Source organism: Symphalangus syndactylus, chromosome 19 (assembly GCF_028878055.3).
Source record: "Symphalangus syndactylus isolate Jambi chromosome 19, NHGRI_mSymSyn1-v2.1_pri, whole genome shotgun sequence".
Lineage (NCBI taxonomy): Eukaryota > Metazoa > Chordata > Mammalia > Primates > Hylobatidae > Symphalangus > Symphalangus syndactylus.
In genome coordinates, this window is record NC_072434.2 from 60,743,405 (window position 1) to 60,767,259 (window position 23,855).

At 41.6% G+C, this 23,855-nt stretch overlaps 1 protein-coding gene across 1 annotated transcript in view; it reads right to left on the minus strand.

Annotated features, from left to right (window-relative positions):
- USH2A (usherin) overlaps window positions 1–23,855 on the minus strand; it is an 801,829-nt gene that overhangs the window by 31,571 nt on the left and 746,403 nt on the right. Inside the window, exon 65 of the mRNA XM_055233796.2 lies at window positions 22,516–22,837. Within this exon, the coding sequence (XP_055089771.1) occupies window positions 22,516–22,837 (322 nt within the window). The remainder of the gene's footprint in view (window positions 1–22,515; window positions 22,838–23,855) is intronic.

Below are 23,855 nucleotides of genomic sequence, written 5' to 3' on the forward strand. Positions count from 1 at the left end.
TCCTAATTTTCACTTGAGTAATTTCTTGAAACCTTGATATTTCTAGAAATTGCTGAGTCTATTTTTCTCTTAGTGCAGAGGAACATTATTCTAAATGCTCCCAATTTCTCTCAGCCCAACATTTCTTCTCCTAATTTTATTCTAGGAGAAAAGCAAACATTTGTGAACAGAAGCATTGTAATAATTTTTGTGAATGGGAAAGAGAAGGGACCACCAGTCTGCAGAGGATGGGAGAAGGGGAAATGCATCCGAAATCTCCCAGAATGGTGACCCTTTGGATGCTTCTGTTACTGTGCTAGTTATTCTTTTTTTTTTTTTTTTTTTTTTTTTGAGACAGAGTCTCGCTCTGTCACCAAGGCTGGAGTGGCGCGATCTCGATTCACTGCGATCTCGACTCACTGCGATCTCCACCTCCTGGGTTCAAGTGATTCCCCTGCCTCAGCCTCCTGAGTAGCTGGGACTACAGGTGCCTGCCACCACACCTGGCTAATTTTTTGTAGTTTAGTAGAGATGGGGTTTCACCATGTTGTCCAGGCTGGTCTCGAACTCCTGACCTAGTGATCTGCCCGCCTCCGCCTCACAAAGTGCTGGGATTATAGGCATAAGCCACCGCGCCCGGCCTGTGCTAGTTATTTTTTAGCACGATTTCCACACTTAACTTGTTAAGATTGTTATCACATTCCCATAAGGGAGACAAATAGATATTAAAAAGGTCTTTCTAATGCCTGCATTGTCTAAACAAAGTAGTTTTCACCTTAATGCTTTGTCTCACTCAATGTCTCATATCCTTCTGAAATAACCTTCCTTAGGACTGATGTTTTCCAAGTATTGTATTAGAGCAAAGCTAAGTTATTAATATACATTTCAAGGGGGTTCCTGATGCATTTTTCCTTTATGGTATCATAAGAAAAACCCCTAAATTGTGAAAATATTTTATGATTCTTTTGGCCAAGGAAACACTACAAGTCTTGTTCAAATCAAGGGAACATACTTCATAATATATGGTTCATGGATGGTTTGTAGACAGGTCAGCACCAAGCTGATGTTTATTTGGTCTTATGTTTGCTATTATTCTCCTTATAAAAATGTAATACAGGAGTAACCAAATTCAGCAGACCAGTCTTTTACAAAAGATCTCTAATGTGTTAACTCCTAATGTAAGTGATGATCACTGTCGTTGCGCTTGGAGCAATTTAAGATTCTGTTTTTTATCCTGGCTGCTTATTATAAGAGTTGTATTAGTAAAAGTGTTAACTCTCAGAGATTAAGAGAGGGAAGAATATCTGAGCTCTCTGCAAGTTCTGTGAAACTCTGTAACATACTTCTTTGTGGAATAATAACAATGTTTGATTAAAAAAAGCATTTCAACAATTCTGAGGACAAATTTATACCAAGAAGCTCTAAGGAGACATAATTGTTTATAAAAACTAAGGAATGTGAACATAATTTTGTAACAATTCACATCAGAAATAAACAAAAAATCTAGCATGAATAGCTATGCCAGTAATTAATAAGTAGAGTAAACAGGTTGTATGTTAACAGGCAAACAATTAAATTATTTGTTTCCTAGGGGCATGTAATGAGATTGTTATCATATTCCCATGAGGGGGACAAATAGATATTAAAAAGGTCTTTCCAATACCTGTATTGGCTAAGGCCAACAGCTAATTCAATAGATTTGATCAAAATCCCTACTTCTTTCACTGCTGCTGATTTATGACTTTGGCTGTTGTTAGTCATCACTCATTGCAGTTTGCTTTCCAGTGCTCATAAATTATGCCTCATAAATAAAAAGATACAATCAAGGGAATCATATCAATTCATCTACAACCTTGGAGTATATTTTCCCATGGCACTCACGCTAATGCCTTCTTAAAGGGTAGCTTGTCATAGGTTTTGAATATGTTTGAATAGCAATATGCTGAAATCTTTGCCAGAATCGTGGTTAAAGAATGTTGGCGAGAAAGACAATGCAATGAATTTGAAATTACATGATTACAAGATTGTTTTATTTCATGAGTAGCCCTGAAGGCTCCAGTTATGAAGGAATAATGTGCTGAAAAACTCTAGGTAGCTATTTATTTAACTGTCTACCTAGCTGATTTTCTTTTTTTTTTTTTTTTTTTTTTTTTGAGACGGAGTCTCGCTCTGTCGCCCAGGCTGGAGTGCAGTGGCGCAATCTCGGCTCACTGCAAGCTCCGCCTCCCGGGTTCACGCCATTCTCCTGCCTCAGCCTCTCCGAGTAGCTGGGACTACAGGCGCCCGCCACCACACCCGGCTAATTTTTTGTATTTTTAGTAGAGACGTGGTTTCACCGTAGTCTCGATCTCCTGACCTCGTGATCCGCCTGCCTCGGCCTCCCAAAGTGCTGGGATTACAAGCGTGAGCCACCGCGCCCGGCCTACCTATCTGATTTTCTTTCACCATCAAACGGATGTTTTCCAGCATCTCTATCTGCATAGAACCTTGCTGGATACAATACAGTCACACTTTTACAGATAGAGTCCCTGTATTCCAGGTTCCCTTCATCTAAAACACTTTGGATTAGGCTGATTTTAATTGAATTCTGGGACCCAGGGGAAGAGGGTACAGCAGGACATTGTCTTGCTTTCCATGAGCACTTTTGTGGTTCAGAGACATGAAGCTACTGGAAAAATAACAAGACATTTCCCATGCTAGAAATGGGTGTCTTGTCGCTACTGCTTCTCATACCACCTTGCTCTTTGGAGCCATTTAATACTTGTGAATATGGTTCTCCTTTAATATCTGAAGAAGGGAAAACTGACCTAACGCTGTGAAATACTGAAATTTGCCCTGATTTTTTTTTTTTTTTTTTTTTTTTTGAGACAGAGTCCCTCTCTGTTGCCCAGGCTGGAGTGCAGTGGCGCCATCTCGGCTCACTGCAAGCTCCGCCTCCTGGGTTCACACCATTCTCCTGCCTCAGCCTCCTGAGTAGCTGGGACTACAGGCGCCCGCCACCCCGCCCAGCTAACTTTTTTGTATTTTTAGTAGAGACGGTGTTTCACTGTCTTAGCCAGGATGGTCTCGATCTCCTGACCTCGTGATCGGCCCGCCTCGGCCTCCCAACCCTGATTCACTTTTAACAATAAAACTAAATAATCAAAGTTTGGAGTTATCACATGCTATTTTTTTTTTTTTTTTTTCTTATATCTGCTCTCCCTACGAGGAAACAGGAACCCAGCCCCATCCGGCTCTCATGGCGGATACATAAAAGTAGTTTTTGGGTTTATTGAGCATTTACACTTTTGTAAGTGTATTCTAGGTACTAATTTTGCATTTTTCCTCCGAACAACCCTATATGTTTGTTATTATTATCCCCACTTTACACATGAGAAAACTGAGGAACACAGAAATTTATGCAACTTGGTAAGCGGTAAGGCTGGCCTTCCAATACAGATATGCGACATAAAAGCCCAAACTCTTTACCCCTTCCTACCTAAGGCCATTAAAAGAAGGCCTGTACACACCTTCCACATGGGTGGGTTGCTGCCCTGGGCTTTTCATAGAACCCTGTATGGACTGGCTTTTTCTCTGGAGGGTAAAAAACTGAGACAGTGGAAATTATCACAAACAATGTGACATCCATCTCTGCTGCCACTTATCATGCTTTGAGCAATATTGCATATTACACAGAAGCAAGTACTACTCATATATTTCATCCTGTTCAAACATGTGTAAATGCATTGAAATTCCATTATGTTCTCTGCAATAATAACTATACCCTAATGGATATAGCATTAAAATATATACTTTATCCACAATAAGTTGCTAGGGGAAGCTAAGATCACAATCACCAATTGTGATTAACATCTCCATGAAGGATAGTAAATTAGGTAAGACTATTTATCATCCATGAATTCAACACATATTGATTGAGCCATTTCTATATGCCAGATGCTGTTCTATGAGCTGGGGATACAACAGTGAACAAGGCTGGCATTAATATCCTGGTGAGGAGAGGCAATCAATAAAAACACAAATAAAATAAACAGGTAAGGATATATGCTAGAAAGGAAATGATGATATTGTAGGGTGATATAATAAGGTGATATAGCAGAAAATGGTTGGCTTATCCAGGAGGTTCTCTCAACAGATGACCATCAAGCTGGGAAACAATTGGCAGAAGGAACCAGGTGAAGATCTGAGGGAAGAGCATTCTGTGGAAAAGAAAAGCATGTGCAAAGGCCTTAGGGCTAGATCCTCAAGAAGGCCAGTTTGGCTGACCTTAGTGAGTAAGGGCCAGAAAGCAATGGGATGAGGACAGAATTGGACAAAAGTGAGACCAAGAAAGTCCTCATGGAACTAGAGAGGAGTTTGCATCTTATGGAATGGGGGAAGTAGGGTTTGCAGTAGGAGAGTGACTTCATTTGATTTTCATTTTACAGAAATGCTGGATACTGAACATCTTCTATGTATTTATATATTAAATCTTACTTTTTTTTTTATAAGTGACAATACTCTAGCCTTAAAGTCAACTTATTTAAAGTTCACAGCAACTTTCCTGGGGTAAGTTTTTTGTTGTTGTTGTTTGTTTTTTTAATCTCAATTTTACAGATAAGAAAACTGAGGTTTAGTGAGTTTAAATTACTAGCTGAAGACCCAGAATTGGTAATTCATGTAGCCCAGATCAGTCTGTCTTCACAGGGTCAGGAATTTGTGCTCCTAATGGGGGTGACTTGAAGAAGCTGAAGTTCTGCAGAGCCACCATTGAACTTGGGGTCAGAAAGTCAGGACTTGAGTTCTGACTCTGTTGCTTTCTGACTAGGTAACTTGATAAGTCATTCAGGTTCTTGACTATGCTAAGAAATAACAACACCTACCCCATAGGACTATTTTAAGATTTACATGCAATATTGTTTCTAGAAATTTCTGAGGAATGGGGTAGGCGATGAATACATTTATAAATATTTCATCAATTTTTGAAAGTCCCAAAGCTGCATACAAATGCAATTTGGAGGTAACTGTTGGAGTAGAATTTAAGAAACCAGTCTTTGAACCTGAATCTTAAGGTTCAAATTTGAGTCCTTCAACTTATCAAGTCTATATCCTTGGGCATGGTATCTAATTTTTCAATGCCTCATGTTTCTCACCTGTAAAACAGTATCAGTAATAACACCTATCTCAAATGGTTGTATAAGATTAAATTAGTTAATATACATGCAGTTCTTTTTTTTTTTTTTGAGACGGAGTCTCGCTCTGTTGCCCAGGCTGGAGTGCAGTGGCGCAATCTCGGCTCACTGCAAGCTCTGCCTCCCGGGTTCACGCCATTCTCCTGCCTCAGCCTCTCTGAGTAGCTGGGACTACAGGCGCCCGCCACCTCGCCCGGCTAATTTTTTGTATTTTTAGTAGAGACGGGGTTTCACCATGGTCTCGATCTCCTGACCTTGTGATCCGCCCACCTCGGCCTCCCAAAGTGCTGGGATTACAAGCGTGAGCCACCGTGCCTGGCCTATATGCAGTTCTTAACACAGCCCTTAGCACACAGCAAACCCTAAATAAATAATAGTGATTACTATCACATTATTTGTGTGAAAAGACAGGAGAGACTGACTTAACAGTTTGGGGGATCTAGTGGTGCTAGATAGCAATTCTGCAACTCACTTCTGGGTTCTAGTTAGTTGTTATGCATTAATAAGATTGGAAAACCCTCCACAGCATTTGGAATTTAGCCCACACCTCCCTCTGTATCTTTCTTCCAGGTACTTCTGTACTCTAGAGCTTTGAGGGTTAGAGTAAATAAAAGCCTGGCTTTTCAAAAATATTGCTCTACATTGAAATTTGTTAATCGGATGGCTTCTCTACTTTGTCTTATTATTAGTTAAAATTTCTCAAAAAGTCCTCAAACATGAACAAAAGAAAAAATTAGAGCAATTCAATGGATTCTTTAGAGAAAAGGATTTTATTACTTGTTTCCATTAGAAATATGCCTATAGGAATCAGAGAACTGTACAGTTTTCTAGATGCTTATAGGCATCTTAGTAATGATCAGATCCATCAACAGATAGATAAATCAATTAACAAGAAGTCTCAACTATGTTCTTACAAATTACCATTTAAGGCATCTGACTTATTTGAATGTGTTAACATTTTTGTTTCCACCTGCAGATTAGATTGCTTTATATATCCTGAGATGTTTATTTATAATTTAATGGTAATATGCTATTGGTTCAAGTACTTAAATACAATCCTCCTTAAGTCTTCAAATTTACTTAGTGGTTTATCAATAATCATAGAGTGACAAGCCAAAGCTGGCCACGTGATCCTCTAGCCCAGAAAGGATTCTACTGGTGAAGGCATTGTTACATATTGGTTGAGAAGCAGCATCAATCTGAGTGTGGAGGACGAGCTGGATTTTCCCCAGATCCGTTCTCTGCCCTTCTCTGGCTTGGTCTGTACCCCGGAAGGCTGACTTCATCAGACTGCCTCACCTGGAATCTTTTCTCCTCTGGCTCCTTTCCATTAGGGTTTGATCAAAGGGAAGAGAGAGTTCAGGTTCTTTGTTTCTCCTGCTCCTCTCTTTGGCACTGCATGTTGACAAGGCTGAATTTCCTCTCAATGACCCACTTTATTCCATTGTCCCTGCAGGCCTAGAAGGTAACAGCTTCTGGCTCTTCCTACTCCCTGAGTACTTTAACATCCCTTATTGATTCTCTTAATTCTGCCCACACCTCCATAAATAGCCTCTTCATTAAATTTTCTTCAAGTACCCTTTGAATGTGCCATATGTTTCCTGCTGAGATCCCGATTGATACAGTGGAGAACATTTTGAACAATTACACGGGTACCAATAACAGTAGGTGGGCTAAGAGAGGCTTCTAAACATAAGGATGGAGATTTAGAAAGGGATTTCTTTTTGTAAGACTGAAGGAACAGAGAAATGGTGCCTCTTCATGTCTCTGTGGAATGATTTTAGTCAAGTACCTCTTTAATATCAAGGTGCCACCTATCCTGCACAAAGCCATCTGGCTGGAGAGTAGAATAAGAGTGGCCTTTAGAGTTCGGTGTGGAAATCGTGCTGTCCCTGAAGATAAAGAAGCTGCTTCTTCCTCTCTGGGTCTGTTTTGCCATCGCTCAGATCTTGCAAACATCAACGTTCCTAGCCATATTTTTATGGATACATTATTCATGGGCATCTTTATTTGTCTTATCAACTACACTTTAAGTCTCTGAAGGGGAGAGTGCATGGATTTTAGCCTACTGCCTCAATCCTAGTAACTAGGTATACACTTTGAACATTGTAGGTGCTTAATAAGGACAGGTTATTCAATACTCAGTTTACAGGATAAAGGAAAATAAGTAAAACACATCTTATCCTTTCCTAGATGTTTTTACAGGACCTAAGTTTCAGGTGACTTTGGGAGCCTTTGTTTTCACGGCCATCTGAAGAGCCATGAGGGCAGGCTGGAATTACACATTATCTACATTCAGTTGAAGAGCATTCTGTTGTGTTTAACATTTTGTTTCCAGCAAACAGGCTTCCAACCCAGAGACAGGAAGATCAATATCAGCTTAAGTGAAATATAAATCTGAGTTACATCTGTATGAGGGTGAGAACCAACCCATCTTCACATGGATAACTTGTCCCAAAGGCGCCATAAAGATTGCCAACAATAGAAGCTTTAGAATAAAGTCCTAAGGGTTGCCATGAGAGATGGAACAAGAACAAAAAGAATTAGAGCATGCTCCTGAATGTGCTCACACCCACAGGTAGAAATGATCTCCCGTGGGAACAAAAGGCTTGATGCGAAAAATGATCAGGCCCCAGCCGTAGTGACAGACTTCAGTTTTCTATATGTGGAAATGTCCCAATGGCCTTCAGTCTAAGCTGTGCACTCAGGCCCTAAAGTTTTAGAATAGAATGTGTCAGACAATATCAATAAATCATTTAAAACTTTGAGCCATGGGAGTTGGGGTGGGCATGGGGAGCTTAGTTCTTGTGGGAGAAATTAACCAGACAAAAACCTCCATGCTGGTCGGAAATACATTAGTGAGATTAATACCTAATTAAATGCAAGTCCAAAACTAAACAGAAAACATGCTCAATATGTTTTCTCTAAATGTGATATAGAAAAGGGATGGGGTAGTTAGTTAGAATGGCGATCATTAAAAAGTCAGGAAACAACAGATGCTGGAGAGGATGTGGAGAAATAGGAACACTTTTACACTATTGGTGGGACTGTAAACTAGTTCAACCATTGTGGAAGTCAGTGTGGCGATTCCTCAGGGATCTAGAACTAGAAATACCATTTGACCTAGCCATCCCATTACTGGGTATATACCCAAAGGACTATAAATCATGCTGCTATAAAGACACATGCACACGTATGTTTATTGCGGCACTATTCACAATAGCAAAGACTTGGAACCAACCCAAATGTCCAACAATGATAGACTGGATTAAGAAAATGTGGCACATATACACCATGGAATACTATGCAGCCATAAAAAATGATGAGTTCATGTCCTTTGTAGGGACATGGATGATACTGCAAATCATCATTCTCAGCAAACTATCGCAAGGACAAAAAATCAAACACTGCATGTTCTCACTCATAGGTGGGAATTGAGCAATGAGAACACATGGACACATGGAATTGAACAATGAGAACACATAGACACAGGAAGGGGAACATCACACTCCGGGGACTGTTGTGGGGTGGGGAGAGGGGGGAGGGATAGCATTAGGAGATATACCTAATGCTTAATGACGAGTTAATGGGTGCAGCACACCAACATGGCACATGTATACATATGTAACAAACCTGAACACTGTGCACATATACCCTAAAACTTAAAGTATAATAATAAAATTTAAAAAAAAGGGATGGGGTAAGGGTGATAGCAATAGAAAACAGGCAATACAAAGCAAGTAGCTAATTGCAGAAAAGTAGAGTCAGACTATCAGAGTTTGGAATTTTAATCATGGGTATGTGGGTAAATTACTCTTTTTCTGAGAAGAGAAATGGCAAGGACGAGAAGGGTTGAACTTCCTAGTGGAAGGAGTATCACACCTTTAGAGGCAACTGTACTCCTGATTATTTTTACAGTTATTTTTGCACTCTAAAATTTTATTAATGATTTGTTGATATAGGCAAAAGAAATGTCTTAACCTGGCTTTTTTACTGTCTTGAATGAAAGTTTCTCCTTCTTTTAACTAGTGAGATCCTGGGGTTATCGGATGGGAGCAGGGACCCACTAAGTAGCAGGCATCCTACTAGACACACAGATTTCTTAGTTCTCATAACACACCCATTTTTTCAAATGAGAAAACTGAAGTTATCAGAAATTAAGTATCTTTCTTGCGCAAACTATGTGATCTTCACTCAGCTTCTTCATTTGGAAAACAGGAAGGGTATGAGCATCCAATGTGAAAGAGCGCAAGGATTGTCAATATCTCACAGGTGTGGAGTACTTGTTCCCGTGGTTGGTGTGTGTAGTGTACTAGCGCAGTTCTTGCTTCTGGCTGGCAGCATTTCCCACATACCTCATGCAGCCCTGCCTGTAGGAGGTGGGCCCTGCGACCACACCTGCTCAATCACAGTCCTCTGTTCTCTTGGTTCACAGGAAGGCAGATAGTGCAATAGGATCAGTCAGAGTCCTGCACTTGGTTGACTTATAGTCCTCCTTCCACTCTAAGGTGGATGAGTAATAATAATAATAATCATTACTGTTATATGGGTGAAGTGGTTTCTATATATGAGGCACTGTTCCAAGCACATTCACATATTAACTCATTTAACCTCAGAGCAAGCCTATGAGCCCAGTGCTATATCTATTCACATTTTAAAGATAAGAAAACTGATGCACAGGAAGGGCTTGAATCTGGGAGTGTTAGTGGTGATTTCCTCAGATGCCTGGTGAGAGTGTGCAGAATGAAGCCAAATAGAGAAAGGCTGAGATGGGGCAAGGAGGGAGAGAATGAATGAATCCTACAGCATCCGATTCCTGCATCCCAGGTTTCCAGGGCCTGGTGTTCATATCTTTTCTTTGGTTTCAAGAGATTCCTTCAATGCCCTTCCCAGATGTGAGAGCAGAAACAATTCCCTTCTGTTTAACTCAGTTTATGTTGGCTTTCTGTTACTTGTAGTGAAATAGTCATGATAACTTTTTGATAGTGTGGGTTTTCTCAGGAACATAAATGAGACTTGTTTGTAGCTAACTAAATAAGTTTATTATTTATTTACATTCATATGTTATAGAATAGCTATTCTTTTTAAAATATATTAGTGAATAAATATGTTAGGTTTCAATGAGAGACACAACTAATGATATTTCCATATGTCCATCTTGGTGATGAATAACCATATATCCACTTATTATCTGAAGCTGATTTCATACATTCACTTGCATCAACACAACTTAAAGCTAAATATCATTAGAAAATTCTGTTGCTTTGGGTCAGAATTTATTTTGTCAGGTTTTACAAACTGTAGATTACAAAAACCAAACAAGAGAAGATAAAGTTTGACTAGAATTTCTAAAAATTATATGCCTGTAGCTTACCACTACTCTGCCCATAGAATACAGAGCTAGAGGGTGCTTCCTTTTATAGATGAGTGCTATGAACTGACTGTTTTTGTCCTTTTCAGATACATATGTTGAAGGCTAATCTTGAATATGATGGTATGGAGGACTTTGGGAGGTTATTAGGTTGCATAGGGTAGAGCCCTCATGAACGGGACTAGTGTTCTTCTACCTGGTATATGTGGATATAAAGAGAAGACCATTATCTGCAAGCCAGAAGGTGGCCCTCACCAGACACTGAATCTGCAGGTGCCTTGACCTTGTACTTCTCTGCCTCTAGAACTGTGGGAAATAAATATTTGTTATTTAAAGCCACCCTGTCTATGATATTCCATCATAGCAGGCCTAACTTACATTATGAGGAAAGGCCCAAAGAGGTTAATGTGCTCAAAGATCCAGAAGTAGTGAGAGAAGGAGTAGAAGATGTTGGCCTTTCTCCCTCCCACTTCTAACTCATTGCCAACCATTTGGTAGCCTATGGTGGGGGCTGGTGCGGGGAAGGTCTCCACAGCACCTCTGGCAGTCTTCAGGCAGCTGCCACTGGCAGCAACAGTGAGGATCCCCTTCTGTGTCTCCTCCACAGCCCTTCTTTCCATCCTCTTGTTTGGGGGCAGGGTTGGTCTGTTAGAAAGCAGCAGACTGTCATTCTGCTTGGGCTCCTGCAGCACTAGCCCTAAGTTCAGACCCCATGCCATGAGTCACACAGTTTCCTCTAAGGCTGACCTGCTGCTTCTCAGTCACCCAGTCATGAGGCACCAGAAGCCTTCAGAGACCCTGAGTGTGCGTGGGCACTTACCGCAAAAATCTGTCAAAGTGAGGAAGTTTCAGGAAAACTAATTAAGTCACTGACAGCATGATTCAGTGAAAGGGGTGGTGGTGGCAGGCCCTATCAAATCCGTGGTGAGTCATTGCCTTAAGCAAGAGTATGAATATGAATGCACAATTACTGAGAGCTATTCATTAGCCTCGGCTCACTCCCCAAAGGTAAAAACCAAAATGTCTTAACGGAGTAGACTCACACCCAGGTCCCTCTCAAAGCCTGTGGGAAAAATATTGTCTTAATTTGCTGCTAAACAGTTAAGAACTGCTCCACATAGAATTTGGAGGTTCACACTGCATGTATTAGAATAGTCCAATTTTGAAAGGGTTGAAGATAGAAATGATTACTGTCTTTAAAAAAATCTTCTTGGATTTGTAAATATTCTGTAGCACAAGCAAGACTGTGATCTCTGTTTAAGGAAGAGGTCTGTGCAATGGAAGAATTTTATTTAGTACAGATGCATCTCATTTATGCATGGAACCTACATTCACAGGGTTGTTTGAGAATTAGATTTTGGTAAACTAAGTTGCATTCAAAATTCACAGAGAATGTTTGCTTTCTAATAGGACCCTGCACTGCACTCTGTAAAGCCACCAACCTATTCTTCTGGAAAACAAGAAAAAAATAATCTTCCTAATTTTTTGATTCATATTTTAGATCTCACTGGCTTTATTAAAGCTAATCCTGCAGAGTGTTATTGTCAGGCCTCTGAGCCCAAGCCAAGCCATCGCATCCCCTATGACTTGCACGTATATATCCAGATGGCCTGAAGTAACCGAAGATCCACAAAAGAAGTAAAAATAGCCTTAACTGATGACATTCCACCATTGTGATTTGTTTCTGCCCCACCCGAACAGATCACTGTGCTTTGTAATCTCCCCCACCCTTAAGAAAGTTCTTTGTAATTCTCCCCACTCTTGAGAATGTATTTTGTGAGATCCACCCCTGACCGCAAAACATTGCTCTTAACTTCACCGCCTATCCCAAAACCTGTAAGAACTAATGATAATCCACCACCCTTTGCTGACTCTCTTTTTGGACTCAGCCCACCTGCACCCAGGTGAAATAAACAGCCACGTTGCTCACACAAAGCCTGTTTGGTTGTCTCTTCACACAGACGCGCATGAAATTTGGTGCCGTGACTTGGATCGGGGGACCTCCCTTGGGAGATCAATCTCCTCTCCTCTTGCTCTTTGCTCCGTGAGAAAGATCCGCCTACGACCTCAGGTCCTCAGACTGACCAGCCCAAGAAACATCTCACCAATTTCAAATCCGGTAAGCGGCCTCTTTTTACTCTCTTCTCCAACTTCCCTCACTATCCCTCAACCTCTTTCTCCTTTCAATCTTGGTGCCACACTTAAATCTCTCCCTTCTCTTAATTTCAATTCCTTTCATTTTCTGGTAGAGACAAAGGAGACACGTTTTATCCGTGGACCCAAAACTCCGGCGCCGGTCACAGACTGGGAAGGCAGCCTTCCCTTGGTGTTTAATCATTGCAGGGATGCCTCTCTGATTATTCACCCATGTTTCAAAGGTGTCAGACCACGCAGGGACGCCTGCCTTGGTCCTTCACCCTTAGCGTCAAGTCCCCGCTTTTCTGGGAGAGGGGCAAGTACCCCAACCCCTTTTCTCCGTGTCTCTACCCCTTCTCTGCTTTTCTGGGGGAGGGGCAAGTATCCCTCAACCCCTTCTCCTTCACCCTTAGCGGCAAGTCCCGCTTTTCTAGGGGGCAAGAACCCCCAATCCCTTATTTCCACACCCCAACCTCTTATCTCTGTGCCCCAATCTCTTATTTCTGCACCCTGACCTCTTATCTCTGTGCCCCAATCCCTTATTTCCGTGCCCCAACCCCTTCTCTGCTTTTCTGGAGGGCAAGAACCTCCCACCCCTTCTCTGTGTCTCTACTCTGTTCTCTGGGGTTGGCTCCTTCACTATGGGCAAGCTTCCACCTTCCATTCCTCCTTCTTCTCCCTTAGCCTGTGTTCTTAATAAAACCTCTTCAACTCTCACCTGACCTAAAATCTAAGCATCTTATTTTCTTCTGCAATGCCACTTGACCCCAATACAAACTTAAAAGTAGTTACAAATAGCAGGAAAATGGCACTTTCAATTTTTCCATCCTATAATATCTAAATAATCCTTGTTGTAAAATGGGAAAATGGTCTGAGGTGCCTGACGTCCAGGCATTCTTTTACACATCAGTCCCTTCCTAGTCTCTCTGCCAATGCAACTTGTCCCAAATCTTCCTTCTTTCCCTCCTGCCTGTCCCCTCAGTCCCAACCCCAAGCGTCGCTGAGTCTTTCTAATCTTCCTTTTCTACAGACCCAACTGACCTCTCCCCTCCTTGCCAGGGGAGGTCCCAATTCTTCCTCAGCCTCCGCTCCTCCACCCTATAATCCTTTTATCACCTCCCCTCCTCACACCTGGTCTGGCTTACAGTTTGTTCCATGACTAGCCCTCCCCCACCTGCCCAGCAATTTATTCTTAAAAAGGTGGCTGGAGCTGAAGGCACACTCAAGGTTAATGCTCCTTTTTCTTTATCTCAAATCAGATAGCATTTAGGCTCTTTTTCATCAAATATAAAAATCCAGCCCAGTTCATGGCTTGTTTGGCAGCAACCCTGAGACGCTTTACAGCTGTAGACCCTAAAAGGTCAAAAGGCTGTCTTATTCTCAATGTACATTTTATTACCCAATCTGCTCCTGACATTAAATAAAACTCCAAAAATTAGAATCTGGCCCTCAAACCCCACAACAGGACTTAGTTAACCTCACCTCCATGGTGTACAATAATAGAAAAAAGTTGCAATTCCTTGTCTCCACTGTGAGACAAACCCCAGCCACATCTCCAGCACACAAGAACTTCCAAACGCCTGAACCGCAGCAGCCAGGCGTTCCTCCAGAACCTCCTCCCCCAGGAGCTTGCTACACGTGCCGGAAATCTGGCCATTGGGCCAAGGAATGCCCGCAGCCCAGGATTACTCCTAAGCCGTGTCCCATCTGTTCGGGACCCCACTGGAAATTGGACTGTTCGACTCACCTGGCAGCCACTCCCAGAGCCCCTGGAACTCTGGCCCAAGGCTCTCTGACTGACTCCTTCCCAGATCTTCTCGGCTTAGCGGCTGAAGACTGACCCTGCCTGATCGCCTCGGAAGCCCCCTAAACCATCACGGACACCGAGCTTCGGGTAACTCTCACAGTGGAAGGTAAGCCCATCCCCTTCTTAATCAATATGGAGGCTACCCACTCCACATTACCTTCTTTTCAAGAGCCTGTTTCCCTTGCCTCTGTAACTGTTATGGGTATTGATGGCCAGGCTTCTAAACCTCTTAAAACTCCCCAACTCTGGTGCCAACTTAGACAATACTCTTTTAAGCACTCCTTTTTAGTTATCCCTACCTGCCCAGTTCCCTTATTAGGCTGAGACACTTTAACTAAAATATCTGCTTCCCTGACTATTCCTGGACTACAGCCACATCTCATTGCCGCCCTTCTCCCCAACCCAAAGCCTCCTTCGCGTCTTCCTCTCGTATTCCCCCACCTTAACCCACAAGTATGGGACATCTCTACTCCTTCCCTGGCAACAGATCACATGCCCATTACCATCCCATTAAAACCTAATCACCCTTACCCCGCTCAAGGCCAATATCCCATCCCACAGCACGCTTTAAAAGGATTAAAGCCTGTTATCACTAGCCTGCTATAGCATGGCCTTTAAAGCCTATAAACTCTCCTTACCATTCCCCCATTTTACCTGTCCTAAAACCAGACAAGGCTTACAAGTTAGTTCAGAATCTGCGCCTTATCAACCAAATTGTTTTGCCTATCCACCCCGTGGTGCCAAACCCGTATACTCTCCTATCCTCAATACCTCCCTCTACAACCCATTATTCTGTTCTGGATCTCAAACATGCTTTCTTTGCTGTTCCTTTGCACCCTTCCTCCCAGCCTCTCTTTGCTTTCACTTAGACTGACTCTGACACCCATTAGGCTCAGCAAATTACCTCGGCTGTACTGCCGCGAGGCTTCACAGACAGCCCCCATTACTTCAGTCAAGCCCAAATTTCATCCTCATCTGTTATCTATCTCGGCATAATTCTCGTAAAAACACACGTGTTCTCCCTGCTGATCGTGTCCGATTAATCTCCCAAACCTCAATCCCTCACAAAACAACAACTCCTTTCCTTCCTAGGCATAGTTAGTGAGGTCAGGATTCTTACACAAGAGCCAGGACCGCACCCCGTAGATTTTCTGTCCAAACAACTTGACCTTACTGTTTTAGCCTAGCCCTCATGTCTGTGTGCAGTGGCTGCCACTGCTTTAATACTTTTAGAGGCCCTCAAAATCACAAACTATGCTCAACTCACTCTCTACATTTCTCATAACTTCCAAAATCTATTTTCTTCCTCATACCTGATGCATATACTTTCTGCTCCCTGGCTCCTTCAGCTGTACTCACTCTTTGTTAAGTCCCACAATTACCATTGTTCCTGGCCCGGACTTCAATCTGGCCTCCTACATTATTCCTGATACCACACCTGACCCCCATGACTGTATCTCTCTGATCCACCTGACATTCACCCCCATTTCCCCATATTTCCTTCTTTCCTGTTCCTCACCCTGATCACGCTTGATTTATTGATGGCAGTTCCACCAGGCCTAATCGCCACACACCAGCAAAGGCAGGCTATGCTATAGTACGAGCCACTAGTCCGCCTCTTAGAACCTCTCATTTCCTTTCCATCATGGAAATCTATCCTCAAGGAAATAACTTCTCAGTGTTCCATCTGCTATTCTACTACTTCTCAGGGATTATTCAGGTCCCCTCCCTTCCCTACACATCAAGCTTGAAGATTTGCCCCACCCAGGAATGGCAAATTAGCTTTACTCAACATGCCCTGAGTCAGATAACTAAAATACCTCTTAGTCTAAGTAGACACTTTCACTAGATAAGTAGAGGCCTTTCCTACAGGGTCTGAGAAGTTCACCGCAGTCATTTCTTCCCTTCTGTCAGACGTAATTCCTCAGTTTAGCCTTCTCACCTCTATATAGTCTGATAACAGACCAGCCTTTATTAGTCAAATCAGCCAAACAGTTTTTCAGGCTCTTAGTTTTCAGTGAAACCTTTATATCCCTTACAGTACTCCGTCTTCAAGAAAAGTAGAACGGACTAAAGGTCTTTTAAAAAGACCTTTACCAAGCTCAGCCACCAACTTAAAAAGGACCGGACAATACTTTTACCATTATCGCTTCTCAGAATTCAGGCCTGTCCTCAGAATGCTACAAGGTACAGCCCAGTTGAGCTCTTTTTTATTAGGCCCCAGTCTCATTCCAGACATCGGACCAACTTAGGCTTTGCCCCAAAAAAACTTGTCATCCCTACTATTTTCTGTCTAGTCATACTCCTATTCTCCATTCTCAACTACTCATACATGCCCTGCTCTTGTTTACACTGCCAGTTTACACTGTTTCTCCAAGCCATCACAGCTGATATCTCCTCGTGCTATCCCCAAACTGCCACTCTTAACTCTTGAAGTAAATAAATAATCTTTGCTGGCAGGACTATACTGAATCTCCGTAGGCACTCTCTAATCAGATGTCCTAGGTCCTCCCAATTCTTAGACCTTTTATACCTGTTTTTCTCCTCTTATTCCATTTAGTTTTCCAATTCATACAAAACCGTATCCAGGCCGTCACCAATAATTCTACATGACAAATGTTTCTTCTAATAACCCCACAATATCACCCTTTACCACAAAATCTTCCTTCAGCTTAATCTCCCACTCTAGGTTCCCACGCCGCCCCTAATCCCGCTTGAAGCAGCCCTGAGATACATTGCCCATTCTCTCTCTCCATACCACCCCCCAAAAAATTTTCACCTCCCCAACACTTCAACACTATTTTGTTTTATTTTTCTTATAAATATAAGAAGGCAGGAATGTCAGGTCTCTGAGCCCAAGCCAAGACATCACATCCCCTGTGACTTGCACGTACACATCCAGATGGCCTGAAGTAACTGAAGGTCCACAAAAGAAGTAAAAATAGCCTTAACTGATGACATTCCAACATTGTGATTTGTTTCTGCACCACCCGAACTGATCACTGTACTTTGTAATCTTCCCCACCCTTAAGAAAGTTTTTTGTAATTCTCCCCACCCTTGAGAATGTACTTTGTGAGATCCACCCCTGACCACAAAACATTGTTCTTAACTTCACCGCCTATCCCAAAACCTGTAAGAACTAATGATAATCCACCACCATTTGCTGACTCTCTTTTCGGACTCAGCCCACCTGCACCCAGGTGAAATAAGCAGCCATGTTGCTCACACAAAGCCTGTTTGGTGGTCTCTTCACACAGACTTGCATGAAAGTTATCCTTCAGAATCCCAGAATTCTGGAAGCTATGCTGAAATGACTCAAACTAGAAAAATCTCCTGTTTTAAATGATGGTGAACTTTACTCTTACCACCAAAGACCGGACCTCCCAAGTAAGAAACAAAAGAAAATGAAACAACAATAACAAAATCCAAATAAAATCCATGAGGAAAATTAAAATAAATTATTTGAGAAGCTGAGAGATGGACTTCATAGATAATATATTCTGTTCTCCTTTCTAGTTTCACATCAAAACAATAGAATCCTTCTTTAGGAAAGCCAGGATAGACCAATGTCAGTAGGCTATCATCAATGATCGTCATGTAAATTAGGCATTTGTGGGGAGCTGGCTTCACTTATTTGGGCTATCTGTTTATGACAGTTTAAGCTAGTGATTCTCAACCCTGGCTGCGCATGAGAATCACCTGGGAACCTTTTGAATCGCATGGATTCCCGAACCCATCCCAGAATCAGAACTACAAGGGAATGGGGACTGGGTATCGTCACCCAGAATGTTGTGAAATTTCCCCAGGTGATTCTAATGTGCAAAGCTGAGAACCACTGATTCAGAAAATCACTGCTTGAAAATAAGGCTTAAGTAGCATAGCAGCAATGTCTCAGCCTCTGAGGCAGTATTTCCAAAAAAAGTGGGTTGTGGACCATCCAGGCTGCTTGTTAAAAATACAGGTTGCTAGGCCAGGCATGGTGGCTCACGCCTGTAATCCCAGCACTTTGGGAGGCTGAGGTGGGTTGATCATGAGGTCAGGAGTTCGAGACTAGCCTGACCAACATGGTGAAACTCCGTCTCTACTAAAAATACAAAAAAAACTAGCTGGGCATGGTGGTGCATGCCTGTAATCCCAGCTACTTGGGAGGGTGAGGCAGGAGAATTGTGTGAACCAGGGAGTCAGAGGTTGCAGTGAGCCGAGATCACGCCATTGCACTCCAGCGTGGCCACAGAGCGAGACGCCATCTCAAAAAAAAAAAAAGAAAAATACTGTTTGCTGGGGTCCCTTCCCATTCCACCCAGGACTCTGTGCTTTGAACAAGCTCTTAGGTCCTCCACTTGTACTATAAACAGTGGGGATGCTACCTTTAGGGCATTCCATATTGAAGTATTAGTGAACACTTAGAAGGTGCTTGTGATATCACATGGATTTTGCTCACCTTCAAAGGAGCTAGTTACCAAGCTGGTTATATGAATTGTGGTGAGGTGAGTGACATTTGCTGCTCATTTAATTTTCCTCTTTGGTTTTCTGCAGTGAGTAGCTCCTCCCTCTCTGTAAGTATCCATTTCTCCAGATATTTCCTGACCCTCCTGCCCATTAGAACTCATCCATCACTTTTGAAGGCCGAGGTGGGTGGAACACGAAGTTAGGAGTTCAAGACTAGCCTGGCCAAGATGGTGGAATCCCATCTCTACTAAAAATACAAAAAAGAATTAGCCAGGCATGGTGGAGGGCACCTGTAATCCCAGCTACCAGGAGGCTGAGGCAGAGAATTGCTTAAACCCGAGAGGCGGAGGTTGCGGTGAGCCTAGATTGTGCCATTGCACTCCAGCCTGGGCGACAGAGCAAGACTATGTCTCAAAAAAAGAAGAAGGAAAAAAAAAAGAAGAAGGAAAAACAAAAGAACTTATCCATGTGATACCCTCTTCTATCACTGGCCAACTGATGGAATGAGTTGATTTAGACTAGTGAAAACTGTTTTGTTCTTTTCACATAGCTAAATTTTAACAACTGCCTTCAATGATTTAACTCAAAACCAGAAATGAGTACAATGATGTAATGTAGTGTAGGAAGGTGGTGGGGAGCCCCATCTGACACTTGCAGGGCACACCATGTGAGTGGCAACCTCCCCAACTATACATCCTCACAATCTTCTGATTAATCCTTCCACACTGCTAGGAAGTTTCTCAGGTCTTTGCTTTTATTCTCTACAATCTACAATTACCTCAAAAACACACTCCTCTGCAGAAGGGTCAAATCACTGTCAGTTGTTGGGTGAGCAGATGTATATAGGACAATGAAGGTGTTTTCAAAGGCAACTTGCAGATGAAGTAACCCTCAAGTGGATTTGAGAGCAATGCAAATTCATCACAAATACAAAATGCTCTTTTGTTAAAGAAAAATAAATTGTTTTAGTATATAACTTCCTAAATGACTTCTGTAGGATCACTCAGGGTCCACATAGACTCAATGTTTACACAGGCTAAATGAAACTAATATTTTCTGATGATTTATTTCAGCATTTAATCTATGCTTTTCAAAATATTATTTTCCATAAGAACTGGGCCTTTGGGCTAAGCTAAATTTTGATTTTCTTTGTTTTCTATCCTTATGTTGTAACTACATGGGATTAGCTAATAAATAAAAGTTGGAGATCAAAACCCAAATTAAATACTTTCATTTGAGTGAGATGAGTATGGAGGAGGACTGTAACACAGAGCCAATAGTAACAGTTACAAAAGAAACCACACAGCCTAAGGTTCTTAACTTGCCTCTCCTCTGAAATGTGGGTCCCTTGGTTCTTGGTCATCCTTAGTGTCTGATGAAAAATCTGACTAGAGACAAGACACATGCTTGGAGCTTTCCATTCCATAGAAAACTGGGATCGGGCCTGGCATGGTGGCTCATGCCTGGCAGGCTGATCACTTGAGGTCAGGGGTTCAACATCAGCCTGGCCAATATGGCAAAACCCCGTCTCTACTAAAAATACAAAAAAAAATTAGCCTGGTGTGGTGGTGCATACCTGTAATCTCAGCTACACTGGAGGCTGAGGCAGGAGAATCCTTTGAACCTGGCAGGCAGAGGTTGCAGTGAGTTGAGATCTCGCCACTGCACTCCAGCCTGGGTGACAGAGCAAGACTCTGTCTCGAACAAACAAACAAACAAAAACTAGAATGAGACTTCTACAGGTCATGTGACCAGGATTTAACCCAACGACACAACACAATACCAGAGAAAGTTTGTGTTTCTTATATATGGGTCATTAAGTTGAGTTTAATTAGCGGCTGAAGATTTTATGCTGATTTCATCCAGCTCTCTCACGAAGGTACCATTTTTATTTGTAAGGGAGACTAGATAATTGATAGCTTTGATAATGTGACACTTCTCAATAAAGGTAATGAGGAAAGAACAAAAGGGCAGGCATATAGGTTCTAGCTGTTTCTAACAGTGTTACGTTTCTGATGGTGGCATCAGTATGTATTACAGTTCTTATCCTAAACTCTTGGGGGCCTGATGTGTTTTAAAATAATTTTGTTTTTAGATTTTGAAATAGGATAAAATGTATATACTGTATATTTTGTAATATCCATACCATGATCTGATTAGCTATCTTATAATAAAGCAATATTTTGTAGCAAAACATATAAATATTCATATTAAATGGGATAAATAAATACTGTAAATAGTCTCAAGTCTGTTTAGATTGGGTTTTGTTGCCAAATGACTTGGGGCAAAGCAAGAAAATACTTTTAAGAGATTTTTAGACTTGGAATTGCAAACAAGGGATTATGGATTTATATCTGTGTATTTTTCCAAACCATTCGAGAATTTATTTATATTTTCAAATCTTATTAATTCGGTAATTTGTCCCATACATTATTGTCCTAAAATATTCTTTTCATGCTTAAAATGTTCCCTGTATTCACTGTACTCATTGATTTGGTCACTATTTTTTTGGTGACTTATTATTTTTATTATTTCATGTTATAATAAGCTTTTTAAGGCTCAGTTTCCTCTTTTAGAAAATTTCTGTTGGCATTGTTCCCGGCACTTAAGTGCTCACATCAGTCAGTAAGCTTTCTTTGACTGCAAGCAAGAGGCACTGATTCTGACTTAAGCAAATGAGAATTTACTGTGGGTATATGGAATTGAAAGAACGGTTGAAGAACCATGCTTGGAAATAGCAAGGAAAAGAAAAACTTTTAGATTGAGGTTAGGGATATTTTATCAGGACTTCTCACCTCCACCTTTTAAAATTCTGAGTCACTCTGCTGGAGATCAAGCCCCAGGCAAATCTGAGGGGCTGAGCGGCTCGTGTGCCCCCCACTTGGCTAGGAGACAGCTTGACACATTGATTGACACTCCCACCACGCCTGAGCAAAGGGTGGGGGAAGCACATTCTTCCACAGGAAATGAGGTTGTTATCACAAGAAGAATGCAAATGGACTCTGATGGCAAAACAAAACAAACCTAACAGAAGTCCTCCATAGAATTCACCATACTTTCTGAATATTCTTCTTAATTCTTGGCTTTTTAAGAATGCACAGTCTTATTTTTTTAGGCCATCCTCAGAGAAAACTTAACTCATCTCCATGGGCAGGTTAGTTGCATTCCTCTAGACTTTTTTAACATTCTGTATCTTTCTTGAGCACCGAGGCTAGAGATGTTTGCTATTTGATTTTATTTTGGTACAAGTAATGAGTTATTTTCAAAGTGATCTTTTAATAAGGAGTATCTCCTACCAAGGCAACACTGACAGAGGGAATCTTAATGGCAGCAACCACTTTACTAATAAGAAATGCAAATTCACCTGGAATCTACTTAAGACAAGCAATGTATATAACATGGCTCAAAAACCGAGAAAATGAAAAAGGCAATGAACATGGTTTTTCCTCATTTACCACTTAAACATTTTTAAGGAGTATTATTATTCTCCTTAAGTCCCACATTTCTTTAAGTGCCTTTTCAAATTGCTCACCATTTTTACAGGCAGGTGCTGATGGGTGCAAACAATCAGCTCGAATTGTTTATAATACACATTTCTTACCTGATACTCATACTCTGTGAAAGGCAATAGTTCGGAATCTATAAAAGAGGTTGAGCTTCCATTGTAGATTAGGACTGGACTGGATTTTCCAGGCTGAGTTGCTATTTGTCTTCTGTATAATTCGTAATACAAAACTTTTCCATTTGGCTGCAGCGGTCCTGTCCACAAAAGGGAAACAGTTGGCTGGAATCCTCCTGGAGCCATTTGTACCTCCAGATGTGGAGGGGGTTGCATCAGAGGTGCAATCTCAGGGGTCTGTATGAATGTCCAGTCACTTGATGCACATCCCAGTGTGGTGCACGCTTGAATTCGTATTTCATACCTTCAGGACATAAGGCAGAAATTAGTGATTTTCAGCAAAATAGATTTTCATGGGAAGAATCTTTGAAACACCAGGCCTTAAAAAAAAAGACAAGCTTACATGTATTCTTATTTATAGCTAACTCTTAAGAATAACAAAGTTGAGAATGGCTTAAACCCGGCAGGCAGAGCTTGCAGTGAGCCGAGATTGTGCCACTGCACTCCAGCCTGGGTGACAGAGCAAGACTCCGTCTCAAAAAAAAAAATTATATTTCCATGGAAATTTTTGAACAATCAAAATCCCCCTGGCTTTCTAAACTAAAGTTCCTTAACTGTTCGAAAGGGGTGAGTATAATTCTTCCCCTAAACAGGGATGTATGGAATAAATAACTCTCAAGATTCTTTCCGGCATGAAAATTCTGGTACTCTTCAGAATTACTTAACACAGCAATGAAGAATGCAGACCTTAGAAAGTACGAAGCAGTTCTCAGCAGTCCTGGACTCCTCCTACCTTTGCAGCTAGAGCTAAATGATCCCCCAGGAATGTTTCCAGGTCATGAAGGAACATCATGGAATTAAGGTCTCAGTGGTAATAAATCCCCTCACCTGATACCTAACATCTTAAAACAGGCTCCCTTACATGACACAAAGACCTTGTGGGGCCAAAGTTAACCCAACTACACACCAGATTATCAATCATGAAGACACTTTATCACCACCCAGTTAAATTCAACTAATCAATTATGTTTTGCCTCATAGCTGGTCTCTGTTACTTGAAAAGGTCTATTTACATAGCAGGGACTTCTCCTTTCCAACAAAATGAATTTTTGTGAGTATTTGGTGCCTATGGCTGTAAATGAGCACTTTTTTCTCTATTCACAACCACCATTGATTTCATGACACCTTCGATTTTCCCTCAGACACCCAGCTATCTTCTTTCTACCTTTATTCCTTTTAGTTTCTAGCCTTTTCCTCTATTTTCTACCTCCCCTCTTTGCTCTTTGAATCACTGCTTTCTGTTCTTTTACTTGCTCTTTCTC